Source organism: Pholcus phalangioides, unplaced genomic scaffold, assembly GCF_987345545.1.
Source record: "Pholcus phalangioides strain wild (caught in Gottingen) unplaced genomic scaffold, Ppha-v1.0 ptg000002l_1, whole genome shotgun sequence".
NCBI lineage: Eukaryota > Metazoa > Arthropoda > Arachnida > Araneae > Pholcidae > Pholcus > Pholcus phalangioides.
In genome coordinates, this window is record NW_028301595.1 from 1767069 (window position 1) to 1788022 (window position 20954).

The 20954-nt window shown below is 39.9% G+C and overlaps 1 protein-coding gene across 4 annotated transcripts in view; it reads left to right on the top strand.

Annotated features, from left to right (window-relative positions):
• LOC149089048 (transcriptional enhancer factor TEF-1-like) overlaps positions 1 to 20954 on the top strand; it is a 116467-nt gene that overhangs the window by 67329 nt on the left and 28184 nt on the right. For all 4 annotated transcript variants that reach the window (XM_089236881.1, XM_089236874.1, XM_089236889.1 and 1 more), the window contains exon 2: positions 4163 to 4501. In XM_089236881.1, the coding sequence (XP_089093007.1) occupies positions 4163 to 4501 (339 nt within the window). The remainder of the gene's footprint in view (positions 1 to 4162; positions 4502 to 20954) is intronic.

Consider the following 20954-nt stretch of genomic DNA (forward strand, 5'->3'; position numbering starts at 1 on the left):
CGCCACCGTGGAGAAAAGAGCGAGAGCCTCCTCAGAATTCAATTCATTCAACCATCCGTACGGATGGAATAAATGCCATCCATGCCTAGACTTTCTCTCGTATAGCGGGTAACTAGGCTTTCGTGCCACTAAACTGCTTTTTGTTGTTTTTTATCCCACTTCTGTTTGAATCTATTTTCCGATTGTTGACTAAATGTTTCGAACCGCTCTCTGTTTTGGTTTTCCCAACCGGTGCAGGCGCTGAATGTCGTGATTCGTAGTGAGATATTGTGAAAACTGGCAGTGGGAAGGCAGCCTATGTATTGCGGTTTAATGAAAAGTTGCTCGCGAATATTCATCGACCTGAATACTCGAATGGGGTCCGAATATTAATATTGTGGAAGTCCATACGAACTCATAATTCGTATGGATTATTTGGAAACTTTGTTCTGCCCGTTGATTTTTACTTTATCGCGGTGCACATCCGCGGGCCAGATGAGCAGCATTTCTACCGTTCGCGGTTAAGAAACTTGTATATATTACGGTAAATGCGATAAATCGGTTATTATGCATACTTTACCAATCGTCTTGGTAAGTAAGTTTGATAAATTTATCACTTTTACTGGCGAATATGCACAATACCCAAGTGGGTTGGTAAATTTGATAAATACTTAAAAAATTATTACTTTTACCGAACATTATACATATACATAATAACCAAGCGCAGAGCCACTCTTAGGGGCGTGCGACAAGTGCGGTCGCACCGGGCCTTACTTTCGCAGTAATAAATGTGAAAAAAAATTATACAGTCGATTTCGGTTTTAACGAATACCGTTATGGCGAAAATCTCGTTTTAACTAAAACTTTTCTAATCCCCCCCCCCCCCCCCAGATGAGTTTACATAAAAAATCTGGAATTCCTTTATAACGAAATAATTTCTCCGGTCTCTTGGAGTTTGTTGTAATGGGATTCAACTGTATATCAATCAAATATTGATGAATATGAAATTTTTTGGCTGTAATTGGCAATTTTATTTTGCCTTTAAAAACTTTCCTTGCTTTTCACAATTTTCACTGGCACCTTTATTTGCATTTAATTTTTTTTTCTTGACTGTCATTGGCAACTGTTTTTGTCTTTGACAGTTTTTTTTGGCTGTAATTTACAATGTCCAGTGTGGATCCCAAGTTCCAGTATTTTTTATGAAGGAAATATAGGGTCATGCTATACACGGTATTTATCGTGTCGTGTGTATTGATACTTCTCTACCGGAACACCTTTCGCGTACCGGATGGAACCAATTGTCGGGCCGCATTTTGCCCTCAGGCAAATTGCGGTGCAAATGGCTGTGTACCACTGCTGTATCGCCACTGTCAAACTAACTGCTACTTAACCGTACATGCACCTCGTACAACTATTGTCAAACAACTGTTGAATTTTGGAATTGAAATATCTGCGCTTTAATATTTGACGTTAGCATTGACGGTGGTACAAGAACTGAAAAACAACTAGTGATAAAACCAGCAATTTGTTGTGCACAATATCGTTCAGAAACCGTTGTTAACAGATACGCGAAGTGCTCAGATATCGTTTTCAATTAGTAAATTGTTTAAAAACAGTTATCAATGCTGATAAATTTGTTCAGAAATAAGCACAGCGTTTGCTGGTAAATTTGTTTGGAAATAAGTATAATATTAGCAGATAAATTTGTTCAGAAACACAAACAAGTATAGTATTAGCTGGCGAATTTATTCAGAAATAAATACGATATTATCTGGTAAATTCATTCAAAAACACAAAGAAGCACAGTATTAGTTGGACAATTTGCTTAGAAACAACTGTTAGCTAGTGAATTTGTTCTGAGATTAGTATAATATCAGCTGATGATTTTGTTCAGGAAACAAGTATAGTATTTACTGGCTAATTTTCTCAGAAACAACTATAAGCTGGAAATTTTTACGGAAAAAAGTACAACATTAACTGGTAAATTTTTTAGCAATAGTACAATATTAGCTGGTACATTCGTTAACGGGTAAAAACCAGTTCGAACCGTTTTCCTGCTTACAACGATTTTCCATGGCGGTTTTTTGATAAACGTTATAAGCGGGTTCCACTGTATATATCCCTCCAACTTTTGTTTCACATGATATTGTTTATTTCTTCTCTGATCGGGCCTAGCCACTTTGTTATACCGTTACCTGTTCTATAGCTGAAGGTTTTCCCAGTTATTTCAGTTCGAAACGACTTTACTTACTATGTGTAAATCCTCAGATTCATCTTAAAGGTTCTTCAATCAGTTTGATAATACACACCGACCCATCCCCGCAAAGACAACTGCAATATGTATGCAATGTAAATATCCCATATCACTTGCTCGCTCGTACCTACAATAATTTCAAAGATAACAATAAAAATGTTGCTAATGACAGACTCATGGCGTATTCAATTTCCTGCAAGGACATACGCATACGGGACGACCAAGAAAAGATATATTTATGGGAGTTATAAGAAGAAATGGGGCCAGGGTCAAAGCCCCATCGAATAACATGGGGCGGGGGTGTTGCAGCTTTAATTATCTGTACCGTTTTTTTCCCTTCTTCAAGAGAGATTCTGTGTCTGTTTTTTTTTGTTTTTTTTTGAACTCCTGGTACTTGCTTCTCCGTCAGGAACCTTGATGGCAGGAGGTGGTGGTTCCCTACGTAGACTGTTACAAAGTCACCCCATATGCCAGGTGTTCGTTTTGAACATGAATGCAAAGGTGAAAGCGCCTCTCGTTTCGAAAATAATAGTAGGCCTATACATTATTATCCTCCTCCTCCTCCTCCGTATTTAAGCGTTGGAACACGCTATGTCACCCCATTTTCTATTTCCTAATTCTTTCTCCGCATTCTGGAGCGGGGGTTGCCAAACTTTTACAATTCGTGGCACCCTCGAGAGTGAGATTAGAATTTCAGATATCTCTAGCAGGCATCTCAGCGGCGCCTTTCAATCACTGTCGTTATTTCAGTTTGATTTTATCCTCAATATATTTCGTGGCGCCCAAGAGCAACCCTGATATTTTTTTTCTGAACAAATTTATCAGCCGATACTGTACTTGTTCCTGAACAAGTTTACCACATAACACAGTACTTGCTTTTTGAACAAATTTACCAGCTGATAGTTTCTGAACAATTTTACCAGCTAATACTAACGGTAAATCTGGATGAGTAGGCTATTAGTAAAAAATGGGACCAGGAAAATAAGTCAGTAAATGGAGTGTTATAATTATAATATTAGCGGGGACCCCCCTCCCCCACACACACACACACAGACTGTATATTGGAGGGATGAATTTCCCAGTCTGCCTGTGAACGAGCCCTGGTTCACCGACCACCGAATGAGAAATGGTACCACATGCAATGGACATACAGCCCTCCCTATATTCATTCAGCCTCATTTATATATCAAAATTCTTGTTTCTAAACATCAATAAAGATCTGCAATAAATCAGTGTCCATGTTGCATCCTTAAATTGTAATAGAAATTTGGCCAATTACTGGCATCTCAAGCTGTTACGGTGCTGCCACGGTGAGCACCGTGGTGGTACCGGAAGCACATGAGAAGAGTTATTAACACTCATATCCATTTTCGCACTCGAGTAGTAATGATGATCAGCTCGTTGGTGATTGATTTTAAATGTAAAGTATACTCATAGTGGGTGATATCCGCCCCCCCCCCTCCCGTACGGGGAATGGACACTCAGGAACGGATCGGGATTCGGAGGTTTGTGGTGAAGTTACGAAGTTTTGAGGCTAAACTAAACGCGCCTATTGAAGTTGCAATTAAGAAATCAGCACTATGTTGATTTTAGCTTTCGAATAGCAGCTTTGCTGTGTGAGGGTTTCCATAAGGGTGCTCTCCATGAAAATATGGATATACAGTGGATCTCGCTAGTAACGTTTTTCGTAAAAACCATCATGTAAAAAACGTTGTAAGTGGGAAAAAGCTGTAAACAAGAAACGTCGATGAGTAATTAGTAAGAGTTGTGACCCCGAAAATAGTCTTTTAAGTGGGAACGTTATAAGCGGGATCTCCATTTCATGATTCTAACGCTTTTTTGTGGATGATTTTTTTAAAGCGTGAAATGTTATTGAAAACACACAATGTGTTTTTCTTGTGCTTATCGTTTGTGTTTTTTCTTCCACAGTGCGGAGGTCCTATCCCGTGTCTACAGTCAAGATTAACTCCCCGTGGTCCTGCTGTGGCTCTCTTGTGGACTCCTATCAAGGCCACGTGCTAGGTATGCCCCCAACGGGCGGCGCCCCGGCGCCCCCGGCCGTACCAGCCCCGCCGCCGCCGGACGAGGACAGCTCCAGCAATTCCAAAGACAGCTGTTCCAAGGTCGGCGGTTCGAGTGACCTGCACGGCAACGATGCCGAAGGTGTCTGGAGTCCGGACATCGAGCAGAGCTTCCAGGAGGCCTTGGCGATCTATCCGCCGTGCGGGAGGCGGAAGATCATTCTCTCGGACGAGGGCAAAATGTATGGTGAGTTGCGTCCTTTGCTTGCTTTTTATTTTCATTTTATCTGGTTGTCGGCAGCACTTATTTCTAGTCCGAGCTAAAAATGGCCTTTCAAACAATTCCCCAAGTAACAATGATGTTCATGCTGCTAGCGATAATGACGTTTGAACAATGCTTTCATCAACAATTGTCTTTTAGCAATGCTTCCGAGAGACAACGATCATTTAACAATGCTTCAAAACTAAAAAAAAGGTCCTTCAACAATGCTTTCAAGCAACAATGGTCTCTTAACAATGCTCATATTAGTAAGGGGTCATTCAAGTATTACGTCAGCATCGAGGGGGGCGGAGGGGGTTTCGGATTTGCTGACTTTTGATGACAAGGGTGGAGGGGGGTTTGAAGGTTGCCTACGTCATCAACCATCCCTTTTTGAAGATATGAAATATTTTAAGCTGCTGATGGGGGGGGGGGGATCAAAAATGGCTGAAAATCTGCTTACGTAATATTTGAATGGCCCCTAAAACCAGAGTGAGATGCCTGTACCCATAGGCACCGGAACCTAGAGGCTGTGGCCATTTGAGTCGCCCCCCCCCCCAAAATAATTTCTGAAAAATAATGCAATTCACTTTCCCTCTCCTGCGTACGCGCTTGAGTCCCGTATATACGGGGCGACCAGAAACTTTCAGCTTCCCCCCCAATGTTTCTTCAAAAGTCGGCGCCTCTGCCTATACAAAAATGGATGGTAATAGTAGTGCTAAACACATTTTCAACATTACATAATGCGATGTTTTCCAAAAATTGGTCAATAATGCCCCCTGAAGAACAGGGGTCGTGGTACGGGTCGCGTGTTAGAAGCTGCAGATACAATAGCAGTATTCCAATACCTTTCGCCCTCGGGCGAAATTTTTTCTCGTGGGCCCTTTGTCTTATCCAGGCGAGACCCTTCTCACTTATTAAATTGATTTTTTGAGCAAAATTTATATTGAAGAAAAGATTCATGAGTAAGGTCCACCCCTGATTCTGCGGGGGTTCCATGCAGTGCCGTCTCAACACCATGATTCTCTGGTAAAAAGATGCTCTGGAGCTCCTTTATTTTAGGGGTCATTCAAGTATTACATCAGCAGATTTTTTAGCTATTTTTGAACCCCCCCCCCCCCGTTGTTGTCAATAAAATTCGTCAGCAGCTTAGAATATTTCATATCTTCAAAAAAGGGTAATTGATGACGTAAGCAACCTTCAAACTCCCCCCCCCCCTCCTCCTTGTCATCAAAAGTCAGCAAATCCGAAACCCCCCTCGATGTTGACGTAATACTTGAATGACCCCTTAGCTGAAAGTAGCAGGTCACTTATTCACTTACTCTCGCAAATCATGGTACCAGATCTCACCACGTAGGACCTCCCACTGACATCAGGCTCAGGACCATGCCTGGATGGGTCCATGTGTATGCATGGGTCCTGATTATGCAGGGCTTTTAGCAGCATAGGTGGAGAGGGGGAGGGGTGGGAGGCCAGCCAGGTAAGAGAGTACCCGCAAATTTACATACTTATTCTCGAAACAAAATAGTATTGACTTTCAGTATTGTGGGGGTCCCTCTCCTACGCACTCTAGGCCCCGAACTGTGTCTGGGTGGATACCCATGGGCTGTATGGGGGAATTCTGATTCATTTTGAAGGTATAGTTACACTTACATTCCCTCCACCATATATCACTTCATTTCGTTACATCTGATTTTTTTTTCACAACACTTTGTGGCCCCTTTAGTAGCCTTCCATGGCTCCGGTTCAACTCGATTTTTCCCGTCTCCCTCCGTGGAGTATCTTAGGACCGCAAGAGGACCATATGGCCCCCAGGTTGAGAAAGACTCAGCCATATATTCAGGAACCTATATCATATTTTTTCAGAGATGAAGGGTGGTTGGACAAATAAGTTTGGGTAATTTGTAAGGTGGAACACTGTGGCTCCGCGTTTATCACTAATGGGAATCGTCGCCACGTGACCTAAACGTAGCGTGCCTCGGACCTGCCTGGTTTGCCGCTTGGTAATTTAGGTGCATGTCCAAATGGGCATCAAAAACCGTTGGCTTGCACCTAAGTGAGTTCATCAACCCAGTAGCAAATTAAAAAGACGTGGAGTGAGTTCAGTGACGAAGGTCACTGATCCTATAGATTTGTATTATTCGGATCCCCCTTCGATGTGAAAATTATCCTTCAATAACCCCTTGTATCATCGACGTTTATTGGCCGATAGATGGCTATACATAATACATATGACCCTTTCTCTCCACTTGATTTTTTTATTATTATTTCTATCTCGAGTACGGTTGGGTCTGGCGTGGCCACTGCCATTTTCTACTCACTATCTCTAATACAGTGTGTGTGTGTACCAAAATGTCAGAATCATCATCAACAGGTAGCCGATGCCCTCCGGGGTATATCCCATCATCCAACGCTCTTCTCTCTGCAACCGAGAACAACAACAACAACACCCTTGAACTTCTTGTTGGCTGTTGGTCCAGCCAACTGATGACGGTAATAGCTCCCCATACATATACATAATGGTAGGTAGGGGAATAGATTCTCGGGGTGTGGACGCGCCCGAACGGTGACTCAATGGATGGTGGAAAAGGCACTTCCCGTCACGTGACCACCAGTCGTTTTCGCTATTAACAAAGATCGTTGCGGGGGGAAGGGGGAGAGTGGAATACATGATGGAGGTTGACACAAGAAGAAGAGGACAGGTTCTGCAAGTTTTTTCTTTCCTCCCTGGTTTTGATTTTGGCCCTGAGGTTAGGATTATGGAAAAAAAAGAAAGGAGAAAGAGCTGAGCCTTGGAACAGGCCACCTGGCGTTGCTGGCCAATCGTCTGCCGGCTCGTGCTATGAGTATGGTGGTAGATGTGAGGGGATCCGAAGATCATCTTCACATGGCGGCACCCCATTATTCAGAATTGACTCAGAACCAACAATGAATCAGAATTGCCCCCCCCCTTTTAAAGATTTCATTCTTGTTGACCTTCAACCACTTCCTAACGCTCAAGTTTGTATTCAAAATTCTGTGTTGCATTTTTGTGTATTCCTTATCTTCCGCTCTGGTGATTATTTCGTACGTAGGATTTATCCATACCAACATGATCTAACGACAGAGGTGTATTTAACAGCAGGCGCACCGGGCGCGAGCCGAAGCCCCGACTTCTAAAGGGCCCCCGGAAAACCAAAACTTTACACTTTTTCCGAATTTAGGGGGACGGCGAAATGTTTTCCGGGGCTTCAACTAACTTAAGATTCGCTTCAGCGTACTACAACTATTACTTATCCGTTCATGCAACTCATACACATTCCTCTACGGAATTTCTAACGTATTTGTACATGCCAGAACATATGGCATGTTGTGTGAAAATGCGTAGCTCTAACGTATTCAAGTTGGGTTTGTTTGGTTTATTGCTGGTGCCGTATTATCCGGTACCATATGGCCCGGTAAGTGCTGGAGTTTATTGCAGTTTTACTGCACTGTTTTAAGTACTGTATGGTATTGTAGTTCTGCCTGTTCTCTGTGGAGAGACTTTTGTGAATGAGAGGATTGCCCCTGGCACGATGCGATGCCCATACCGACCGATCAACATATATCGTTCCCTCGTTCGTGAACAAAACTGTAACTAAGATTTTTGACCCCCCCCCCCCACCCCTCAACTTTAAAATTCGACATTTTTATGATGGTTTTAATTGTTTCCACCAAAAATTTTCGCCCGGGGCAGTTGCCCGCCCCCTTCAAGTTCCGGCTGTGGTCGTGAATAAGAATATGATCCTCATTAAAGTAGTCCGAGGGTGACATCATGCGACGCATCCTTATCCTTCGATACGCAAACATAAGAGATTGTTCCCTTTTCACACGAGTTTTGTTTCATGGGTAAGTGTTAGAAGCGGGAGGTCGGATTTTCATTTGGTGAGTCTTTCGGAAAAGAACATTCCCAAGGCATCAATAGACTTTCAAACAATGTCTCAAGGACTGCGTTTCTATGAATTTATCCTTTATGCAGAAGCCAATTTTTTCAGCTATAGTTTAACCTTTTAAGCGGCATTGGCGAGCTATCTCGCCTCCTTAAAGGCCTATTTTAGCATTGAAAAGCCTAGATATTTTGTAAAGTTGAATTCTCAATGCAAAATTATGCCTTATACCCTTACTTTTCACCTACTGAAAAGTGCAGGAAAGCCTTCCTAATTGAAAAATATATACAGCAATATATAAGGGGTTTACTGATTTCTGCTCTGTCACTTAAAGGGTTAAGCGAAGATAGAGAGATCTTTCAGCTATTCAGAATTAAGCTGCAACTAGTCACTGAGCAATATAAGCTTAGAGAATGAAGCTGTAACCTGAGAAGTAGTGGTCTTTGAAAAATTCTTTGGCCAGTCTTTAAATAATTTTCCTACAAGGCTCAGAACAATGGTCTTTGAAAAATTTCTGAATTTCCTGTATTTGAACGATTCTGTACGCGAAGGTCTTTGATCGAGGTTCTGAACAACAATGGATTATCAGGTTTTAGAAATTATTCTGAACAACAATGAACAATAAATTTGTAATGAACAACAGTTGGATTTTCAAAAGCGTTCTAGCAACATTGCATTTGGATAATAGCTCCGAGAAAAAAATGGCATATGAACAATGCTAATGCTATGAACAGTAAGCAACACCGTCTTTCATAAAGGTTCTGAGCAACTACAGTCTTTGACCATGGTTCTGAACAATAATGGATTTTTAACTATGAACTACAATGATTTTGAAAAGTGAGCTGAATAACGTTGTTTTTGAATCAAATCCCCGAGCAACGAATTTTTTTAACAATGCTTTGAGCAACGGCATTTGACCAAAGTTCTGGACATAAATGAACTTTTAACAATCAACAACTTGGTTTTTGAAAAGTGTTCTTAATAATTTGTTTTTGAAAATTCTTTCCTGAACAACATTGCTTTTGGATCAGAGCTCCAACAATGGTCTTTGGAAAATGTTCCGAAAAACGATGGTATATGAACAATGAGCAACAATGGTTTTTGACAAAGGTTCTGAGTGACTGCAGTCTTTGACCACTGTTCTGAACAACAGTGGATTTTTAACAATCAACAACAAGTGGTTTTTGTAAAGTGTTCTGAGCAATAACTGCTTTTTGGATCAAAGCTCCGAGCAACGAAGGTGTTTTTAAGAATGCTCCGAGCAAAAATGATCTGTGAAAAGAGTTCCGAGAAATAATGGTATATGAACAATGTTCTCAGAAACAATAGTATATGAACAATGCTTCTAGCAGCCATGGTTCTCCACAACAATAGACTTTAGACCAACAACTTGTCTCAAAAACCAAGTTGTTGGTTGTGAATGTGTCCTGAACAATAATTTGTTTCTGAAAATTCTTCTGCGCAACATTACTTTTGGATCAAGGTGTCGTGCTTTGTGTGACCCCTGCTCTGTGCGGCCAAGAGAAAATAAAAGAGTTCGGTCTCACACAGCGCGACGATAGTTGTCTTTGCATACACAGAGCACGTAACTTGGATCAAGGCTCCAAGCACCAAAGGGTTTTCAACAATGACCTTTGGAAATTGTGCTGAGAAATAATGCAACGGTTTCTGAACAACAATGGTCTTTAATCTCAGCTCTGAGTGTCAAGTTTAATCAAATCTCTGAGGTCTTTGAACAGTGCTCATTTTTTTATGTTACCCTTTTCTTTTTTTCGTGAGTTTTTATGTAACCAAACGAACAGAATCTTCGCGTCAATGGCATTTTAGCTCAATGAATGGTTACAAGCCACGTCGGTATTGTCACTGCCGATTCGTTGTTCTACATCAAAACGTTTTCGGACGCATTAAAATGAGCAAGCCTAGGTGGTTTTTTCCTGTTATCCCGGGAAAACAGCAGGAATAGTAGGTATTTCCAGGACATACACTTGTGATCTCACCCTCTATATAACTACCATTATGCTTTTTCTTTCGCCGTGTATAGAAAGCGTTGTCTTTTTCCTCTATTTTGAGTCTCCTTCCGTTTATTGCTTTTATGTTCGATGTTGCCCTACTCATCTGCTTTGTTTGTATGTTTATCTCATTATCATAATGGATTCCTTGAATTAACCAACCAGCGTGGCGAGTACAAACGCCGACCTCCAAGTTACAGCAAGTTGTTTATCTATTAGTATAATTCTGTCTGCCCATAAGTAATGATGACAGACGCTTTTTATCGCTATCAGCTAAAAACGGGTTTACTACCATTTACTCATTCGGTTTATTATGGATTCGTCATGAATAGACGCCTTTGCCCCCCTTTTTTTGGGCGTTATTTATGATTCATGTAACATTTTTTCGCCCCGATTTTTTTCTGCATTTTAATGGATATCGTACAGAGTTTCAAGTAATAACTATTATTTCCTGCGTATAATCCGAATGTGAAAATTTTATTCACCAGTAATGAAATCTCAAGGAATAGAAGGGATTGTTGGCAACGCATGTTCTGAAAAAAATTACGATTCTTCCATTCAAATTTTCACGCCATTTGTACATCTTTGAAAAATTAATTTTTAAAAATATTAATTTCTGTGTTCAAATATTTTTTAGAATACAAAACTGCAGAAAAAATAGCAGAGGTATATAACCCCACTGTGTTCAACGGAAGGGAGCATTGTCCAGAGAAACCATATTTGAAAGAAAGAATTGTTTAGGAAAAAGCATTGTTCAAAGAAAGTATTGCTTAGGAAGGAAAATAGTTGAGGGAACACATTGTTTTAGTAGGTATTGTTTGGGAAACGCATTGTTGAGAGTAAGTATTGTTTGGGAAAAGTAGTTCAAAGAAAGCATTGTTTAGAAAAACAGTTGGAAAGTATAGGAAAGTGAGTATTGTTTTTTAAGAAAGTATAGGAAAGTGAGTATTGTTTTTTAAGAAAGTATAGGAAAGTGAGTATTGTTTTTTAAGAAAGCATAGTTGAGTAAGTATTGTTTAGGATAGCATATTTGAGTAAATATTGTTTAGGGAAACGTAGTTGAAGATATTTTTTTAAAAACGGTTTGTTTTTGGCGAAGCATAGATGGTGGCAATCCTTTTTTGAAAAATCAGTGTTGAGAGTAAGCATTATGTTTGGGAGAGTATAGCTGAGAGTAAGGATTGTGTTTGGGAGAGTATAGCGCTGAGAGTAAGTAATGTTTAGGAATTGTTTTGAAAAAGCATAGTTTAGAGGAAAGTATTATTATTTAGAAAAAAGAATAGTGTGTTGAGTGAGCATTGTTTAGGGAAATCATAGTTGAGTAAGTTTAATTTTACATTAATATTTAATTTAGGGAAAACATAGTTAAAAAAAATTGTTTAGGAAAGCATAGTTGAGAGACCGCATTTTTTGGGAAAGCATGGTTGAAATTAAACATTGTTCAGTGAGACTAAGGGCATTCACAGTTGAGACTAAGGATTGTTCAGGGAAAGCATTGTTGAGAGATCATTCTTTGAAAAAACAAAGTTGATGACAAGCCTTGTTTGGGAAAGCATAGTTGAGGGTAAGGAATGTTTAGCGAACGCATAATTGAACCACGTTGTTTTTGGAGAAGTCATTAATGAACAGAAGCATCGCTTCAAACGGCTTTAAACAGACGAATTGTTTGAAATGCCGTTGTTGTCCAGCAAATATTTCTCCGAAGAACAATCGTTGTTTGTAGAGTTTGAATACAGTGAGTGAAACCCCTCGATATGATGCGATACTCTGCTGACCAAGAAAAAAAAATCATCGTAGTGGGATTATCGTGAAATATCAAGTATATCGTTGTAGCAAGGTTCCACTGTATATATTTTAGCGATTCCCAAACGGTTCGCCCGTTAGATCGGCCAGGGAGTGCCACTAACATGAAAAAAAGAGAGAGAGAACCCAAAGTCTATATACAGGGTGATTATATAATTAAAGTTCCCGAACTCTATTTTTTCTCAAAAACTGTATATCCGAATGCAGTCAAAAATTTTGGTATTTTTGGTTTTTTCGAGTATGGGAGAGGTTTATGAAATTAAAAAAAAAAGTTTTTCGACCACCAGGTGAAAAAGTTACGCTTTTTTATTGCATTTCCATGGAACATATAGCGTATATATCAATTTTCAATGCAATATGTCCACCAGAACGGGTGCTACATAGGTCTGAGTAGTTTCAGTATACTGACACTGCTCAGATGTAGCACCCGGCAGTATACTGACACTACTCCGGCTTATGTAGCTCCCGTTCTGGAGGACGTATTCCATTGAAACTTGGTATATACGCTATATGGTCCTTGGGGAAATTCAATAAAAAAACGCCAATTTTTCACCTGGTGATCGAAAATCCAACTATTTTTTTCTATTTCGTAAATCTCTCTCCCATGGTCTCATTGTGTTATCCTAAAAATTTGGCTGCATTCGGATAAACAGTTCTCTAAGAAACACTACTCAGAGGCCGGGAATTTCAATTATAATCACCCTGTATAACGAAAAATAAAAATGCATTATTCATAACATCTTGGACGTTGAAACTCATGTTGTGTTATTCAAATAAGAGAAGATAAAAGTAAAATTAGTTCAGAGTCCGGAAGTTTTTCACCCAAAAAAAAAAAAAGAAGAGGCAGCCATCTTCGTTAAGATATTGTCGTCATGTTCGATTACATTATCATTATTCTCTTAAAAGAAAAAAAAATAACAAGACCAGACAGAGCCAGTAATAATCCTTCTTTTCTTTTTGGAGCAAAAAACAACAAAATTGTATTGATTGATGATTATTTGGACAATTTAATAGGTGATTTAGGAGAGTTTTTTTTTTTTTTTTTTTTAAAGAGAAGAATATACAAAGGACGTGTGTACGCTCCGGGCGCCTTTTTTTCGTTTCTCATCAACTATTTACCGACGTTCGGATGCATTTGAAGAAAATAAAAAACAACAAAGACAGTGGTGTTTTTTGTGCACGTGCGTATCGCGTCAGATGATAAACATCGGGGGGCGGAAGAAGCTTCTAGAAACGTAAGCCCACTTTTGAATTGTCTGTGAATTTCGAAGGCGGTGGCGGGAGGGTGGCGACAACATGTTGTTATTCTATACTAGAAGTAAGTTTTTTGATGATGGGTTGATCGGTCAACCGGATAATTGAGTACGTTCCCTGTATATATAATAGCATAATGATATTGAGGCTGGCGATGCGCAGCACCGGACACACACACACACACACATACACTAAATATATAAAAAGATGGAAGACAGTTTAATATACGTCATGGGCTAAGTCTCGATATTTATGATGGCTCTTCGAGTTCAACGAGACCTCCCTCATCCATATTGTTGTGTATCGGGAAAAATAAGAGATATATAGAGAGATGGATCTGTGTGTGTGTGTTTTTTAAGATCGGTTTTGTTTGGTCGTTGCCGCTTTCAGGTGCAACTTGTAGATCAAGTTCAGTGGCGTAATCAATGGCTCGTGACGCTCAAAAAGTGGCTGGCGTTAACATCATTATGTTGTGTGTTGTGTGTGGTATGATTGCGCGTGTCAGTCGCAATGGTCTCTTTACATAATTCCGATGACGAACGGATGGACGGTGGTGCCTGGAATAATACCGAGCTGCAATTGAGATAATAATCAGTGGAATTTATATTCAGTGGTGTGTTGATGGATTTTTTTCTGGATTTTTTTCCCCATCATTTTGCTTTAAGCTTTTTATAAAGGTTCATGATGTCTCATCCTCGTACATCTTTCCTCGTCATTACGTGCCAGTGTTGCGCCCCTTTTTTTTCAATAACTATCCAAAAAACTTCCATGTCTGAATAATGTGCGTCCGGTTCAGAGTTTTAACCGTTGGTTGCGGGGCTCTGTCGCGGATGAAAGTCGGTCGAGGCCCAGGGCGCGAAAGAAAATATTTGGGCCCCCCTTAAATTGGAAAAAAGTGAAGTTTGGGGTTTTCACGCGCCCCGGTGCTCCCGCCGTTAAATCCGCCTCTGGGAGGGAGGCTTCCAGACAATTTTTTTGAAATTAGCTGATGGCCTCCTGAAACCTTGTTGTCACCTACTTAAGCCGCTTTGCGGTCGTGTGGGCATCAGGGTTGGTAAAAAAACCGGTTTTTTTGAAAAAAACCAAAAAACCGGGTTTTTTTGGTTTAAACCAGGTTTTTTTGGTTTAAACCAGGTTTTTTTGGTTTAAACCGGTTTTTTGTTTTAAATAGTATTAACATTAAAAACAATGAAATTTCTGAAAAATCATTCAAACTTCCAATAGTTAACAAAAATAAAATGTTTATTAATGTAATTAACACTATTCCCATGCTAATTAGTCAATAAATATTTATTAAATTTTAACAAAAACCAACTTTTGCCATTTAATTATTTTTTGCTTAACTCAATGGATTACTGTGTGTTTGAAAATTCTTCTAATGTTGTTATTAATCATATAATATATAAAGGTTTTTCTCCAGTTACTCTCAGTATACTTAATTACGAAGCTATTTTGCAAAAAGTAATAAAAATTAGGTGAATATAATGCATTTAATGATGCATAAATAATGCAGATTAATTAACGATGATTTATGATATACAGGGTGATTATAACTAAGGTTCTGATTTCAAAACACTAAAAAAAGAGCGATTGTCAGAATGACTTGAAAATTGACATGAATATTCCTGAAAAAATTCAATTTTATTTGATAAAGGGGAAAAAATACTTAAAAATGTAAAATTAATGACATCATCCAACATGTGGGAAATTTGCTCGCAGAATGGAAACGATAGCCAGTCAAGGCAAAATTATAACTTAATTATAGCATTGCACTAGTCCATAATTCACGGAAACATCACAAAAAAAATTAAGTAATTGAACAAATAACTACAACTTACTCAAAAAATGTTAAATATGTTGTCCACCGCGTGTTCTGGCTATGAGGTTGAAAGCACAAAAATTCTTGTTCAACAGCAGAATCGGAGTATGCCATGGTCATAATGTGGATGTGCTTGCAATTCAGCTTTATTAAACCATACGCGCCCCCCCCCCCTTAATATTCCTGAGGAACTTCTAACATATAGGGAATATGCTGGAGATTGCAATTCACCAAAGTTTGCAATCTGACCACTGTTTATAACATTTTGAGGTACCCCCCACAGCCAGTAGTTGCAAGGGTTAAGGTGCATCCTGTCAAAATGGGTCTTCAGCAGCTGCTTTGCTGGTATTGCAATGTGCATCTTGATAGAAGTTCTATCCACACACTGATGCTGTGGAAGTGCCAAAATGATGTGGTTGCACAAAATAGATTGTACTGCTGGCCAAGTACAGCATCATCTACTTGCACATTTTGCACTTTTTTCTTTTGCGAAAGAAACGTCCATTGCTTCAGGAGTATCCATGCAAATTTTCAGGTCATTCCGATCAGTACTTATTGTATAGTTTTGGAATCAAAACTTAAATTATAATCACCCTGTATATAGCTGATTATTTTTTATAAATCTGTTACTACTATACAGTAGAACCTTGATTAACTGGGCTTAACAGTGTGTGTGTGAAAGTATAAAAAAACAACTACTGAATATTAAGACTGGGAGATATACAGTAGGAGATGGGCTACTTCTTATGGGAATGAAAATGTATGTGAGGTAATGTAACAACTAGTACACTAGTCTTTGTCCTTTAAGGACAGCTGGTGTCTTTATTGGATTATAGGACCACCTGCCCCTAGCATGATGGTGTCACTACTGTAGCTGCTTCTTTGTGAAGGGAAAAAGAAACCCTGTGAGATATGTAATACACCACTACATTTAGGTGTGTGATGCAATCCTTATTCATGAATTTGCTAAAGATAGAGCATCAGAATGTAGCCAAAGGTTAGAAAATGTTGTAAGAATGAGAAGTTTTGGCTTTTATATATAACTTTAAATGACTGAGATACTTCATATGAAAAATATATATATGTTCTGGCCACTTTTATGAGACTTTTTGAAAAAAGCCACTTATAAAATCTTATCATTTAAAGATATACCGTCAGAATGTGCCCCAAGGATATAAAATGAGGTAAAAATGAAACATTTTGGCTAATAATGAACAAATATGATATTTTTCAGGGGAAAAAAATGATATTTAGGCCACTTTTATCTGATTTTTTGAAAAAAACCAAAGTGGTTTTTTTAAAAAAACCAGTTGGTTAAAACCAAGGTTTAAACCAATGTGGTTTAAACCAAACAACCCTGGTGGGCATCGTGCTGAACTCTCGTCCTGAGGATCCAGGTTCGAACCCCGTTGACGGCACATAATATTGGTCGGCTGAAGCTGGTTTTCTGTGGCTTTCCAGCTTCGAGGTGCGAATGCGAACCGATCTCCCTGTTAAAAAAAGTCTCTCCATAGAGAGCAGGCAGACCTCTACTACACAATACTGAAATAACATGAAAATTCAAGAATTTCCATCCTTTACTTCAGGAAATGGGAAACAGATGGGCAGCACGAAAACAAGCGCAACTAGTTACTATCTCTTAGCTACGGTCCCGGGTGGTGTAGTTCGATTTCCCTCAAGCTTTCATAAAGACAAGTGGCCACCCCCCCCCCACAGTTTTGTAGGAATTACAAGTAATCCCTTCATTTTTTTTCTCAGGGCAATCGAACTGTTGGGGGAACACGTATTATATTTTGAGGACAATCGACCGACGACTCTAGCCTGTATGTTCTAACACTGGTGTTCCGAAACTTTTCACGTTCGTGATGTTACATTTGTGTATTTATAACTCGCTCTCCAGAAAGGAAAAATCTTGAAGCACTTCAGTGGCATCCTGACATTTCCGTAATACACTGATTGAGAAACAGCTCGAAAACTACGTATATTCAATATAATTTTGTACTTGAAATATCTCGTGGCACCCCCTCCCAACCGACCAAGCCCAAACGGTGAGACAGCAAATAAGCAAATACTATACATATTGTAGAAGGTAGAAAAACGCAATAAAAAGGACGAGAAATTTTTTTTAGCGCTTCCCAAATAGCGATTCTCGCCAGTTGGGATCTCGCTCCGTCTAAAATTCGGAGTTTTACTTTTCAGAGGAGGTATAAATTTTCCTCCTCCAAGCATTTCAAACGTGATTGAGTTAGTAGTATCTCATTTAACATTCAACTTCTCAACAACGAAAAATAGAAAATTCACTGGTGCTCGATGCTTGATACCTGCCATCATATTTGCAATAACACCCCAATCAAAAACCATTCTATTAAAAAAATTCACCATTATACTGCTCCTAATTTATGTTGGAATTTTCCCCCATTGTGTGGGTGATCTTTTTCTCATAAGGTGCTCCACAATTCACGCAAACAGTGAAAATCCCCATACTCCATTGAGCACCTGGTTTCTTTTATCGAACGATTCATGGCCGTATTAATGGAGAAACGTTCTTCTTGATTACCAGATCAAATTATCTTCTTCAAAATGATAATATAAAAATAAGCGTACATTAATATTTATTTCCGGTATCATTCATTTATTATATTGTGGATCGATACTTATGAAGAAATCGGATGACACTTATCGGAATGTGTCTGCGCGTCTTACATTATTAGGTGGTTTTTTTTTCCTGTATTGTTTCCCCGTTGTATTCATTTATCGGTGTGTGTCGTTGTCGCTGGAATAGTCGATATTGAGCTTAGGGAAGAGTTTAATTACTATTTTTTTGTTCTTATTTGATGGCTTGGTGTTTAATGTTATCGGAATTGCGTCAAGATGGCGGTTTTTAACAGCTCACTTGACTGGAATTTCCGTTTTTTTCTTCTTCTTTTTTTAATACCATGTGTCGTCCTGAAAAATCGATGAGAATGTCTCGCCGTGTTGTTGTAAAATAGATTTTTTTAAGTAAAAACTTTCTTGTGAGTCAGGGCCGACTGAAACGAAGGAAAGCCGTTATCGGGGGAGAGAAAGATCGCGTGATATTGTCTCAATGACGATTTTGTTGTGGCGGGGGGAAGTTATCGTTCTATGTCACACCAACAATGGTCTTACTGAAGTGCTTCGAGCAAAAATGGTTTTACTGAAGTGCTTCGAGTAACAATGATTTCACTTAAGTGCTTCGAGCAACAATGGTCTTTGATAAGTGTTGCTCTGAGTGACAGTAGTTTTTGAAATGTGCTGCTTTGAGCGACAATGTTCTTTCAAATGTGTTGCTCAGAGTGGTGACCCGTAGTAGGTACTGCTCCGAGCTACAATGATTTTCGAGAGAAATTGCTTCGAACAACAAGTCTTTCAAAAGTGCTCCGAGTGACAACGGTCTTTGGGGGGGGGGGGGTATGGCCCTGAGCGACAATCGTCTTTGAGAAGTGCTGCTCTGAACAACAAGAATCTTTGAAAAGTGCTGCTCTGAGCAAAAAATTATTTTTGAGAAAGGTTGCTTCGAACTGACAATTGTCTTTGAGAAAGGTTGCTTCGAACTGACAATTGTCTTTGAGAAAGGTTGCTTCGAACTGACAATTGTCTTTGAGATATGCTCCAAACAACCATGATCTTGGAGAAGTTCTTCGAGCAGTGATGATCTGAACAACAACGAACTTCGTACATGCCTCGAACAATGTTGGTTTTGAAAACATATTAGAGAAACAATGGTCTTCGAACAAACACCTGAGCAACTACCTTTTTTAAAGTCTTGGGCCATGGATTTCTTTGTTCAGACGTTCGGAATGGACCGTGGATTCTGGTCTTTTATATGTGTTTTATAGTGTACCCTGTTCAAAATCTCAAAATCTCTTGCTCCCTGCCTTCCGAATTTGTCCGTTAACTAAAATCAGTTTTATTGGTTCTGACAGACACACTGACAACCGGAATTGGCTTCGAACTGCTGATCATAGTGTTTCATGCGGGTTCTGGCGTCCTCAGAACAGTAGACCCGATCTTATAGTTTTGGCAACAAGAGAGATTTCTGTGGTTTCTTACGACGTGGCATAGTGAGGTGACCAGGAGGTACAGAAGTGTAGAATATTAGCGACGAAAACAGTTTTATTGTTTTACTATACGCAGCACATACTCTTCCGCCTCCCCTATGAGATTTTTTCTTCCTAGTCGCAATTCTTGTACCTCGTCCTACTATGTGCGCAATCTTAGTTATAAGTAGAAGTTGAAGGAATCACCGTCACATCGCGAAAACGGTGAATTATGTTGGGCTGCAGTTACGTAATCACTTCATCGGTTTCTGATGCACGAGGTCTTGCGAACGTGCAATCGAAATCACATCCTAAAAGGTGACTATTCTCAAGTACTGACTGGAGGTGACTCAGGGGAAAAGAACTTTTGTGTTGAGACTTAACACTAGGGGGGGGGGTGGACCCAAAATAACCTCTTTGCCTCTGATAAGTTGATTTTTCAGTGTTTTATTCCCCCCCCCCCCCCAATATCACCTGCGGTTTCACCGTCTCACCACTGAGATTGGTTCTCTTTATACCAAAAATATATACATATATAGAAGGAATCCAATCAACGAAGATGATTGAAACGGTAATTGCTGGAAAGTATCATTTGACCGAACCCGTTTCTCAGTTTAAAGGTTTTCCGAAAAGATTTCAGCCGAAGATGTCAGATTTCATTAAAAGTCAGTTGCGCGCGCACACACACACAATTCATACCAGTGCACGGATTGTTACGGTGACGAGTAAATTCGTATCCTTTCCTTCCGGTTATGCATTGGCTTTCAAAAGTTAAGCACGCGACGGCTTGTATAATAACATAACCACACCACTTTAATCTTACCTCCTCGGGATTAGATGGTTAGTGGAACACAAACACGTGGTACTCGTGCTTACAGTCCCTTCACGTGGAGCCTTCGGCACACAGTACTGGCAGACATTGTTTTACCAAGTGACGCTGCAATCGTGAATGTAGTAGTTGTGGAGGTCTCACGTCGATTCCTCTTGGTTACTATAGCAGTAAAACCCCTCTTAACGGACACCCCTCTTTTACGGACGAATTTTTTTTTGTCTGCCGGTGTCAGCAAAAGAGAGGTTTTACTGTACATCAATTATGGAGAAAATTCCAAACAAGTCAAAAAGTGGTCCGGAGACCTGTGCCCACTACCCCTCTGATGATCGGTATATTGCTATAGTAGCCAAGAGGAATCGACGAGCGACCTCCACAACTGCTACGTCCATTTAGGGCCGGAAGTGTGGGGCCAGGGGCAACTGGGACGAGTGGCAAAAAACCTAGTTACGGCCCTGCTTTCATTGTTGCAACGTCACTTGGTACGGCAATATCTGCCAGTACATCATAGTTTCCCAACCTTTTTTGTCCCATCTCGCCCCCTTCTTCAGAAATGTTTCTTTCCCATCGCCCCCCAACGCAATCCAACCCATAGGATCCTATGTTATACCCGTAGCTTCTATCGCCCCCCTGGAACATTCCATCACCGCCCAGGGGGCGTTAACGCCCACGTTAGGAATCATTGCTCTACATCAGCGGTTCTCAACCTTTTTTGACTCGCGGAGCCCTTTTAAGTAAAAAAATTCTACGGCGGAGCCCCGTAG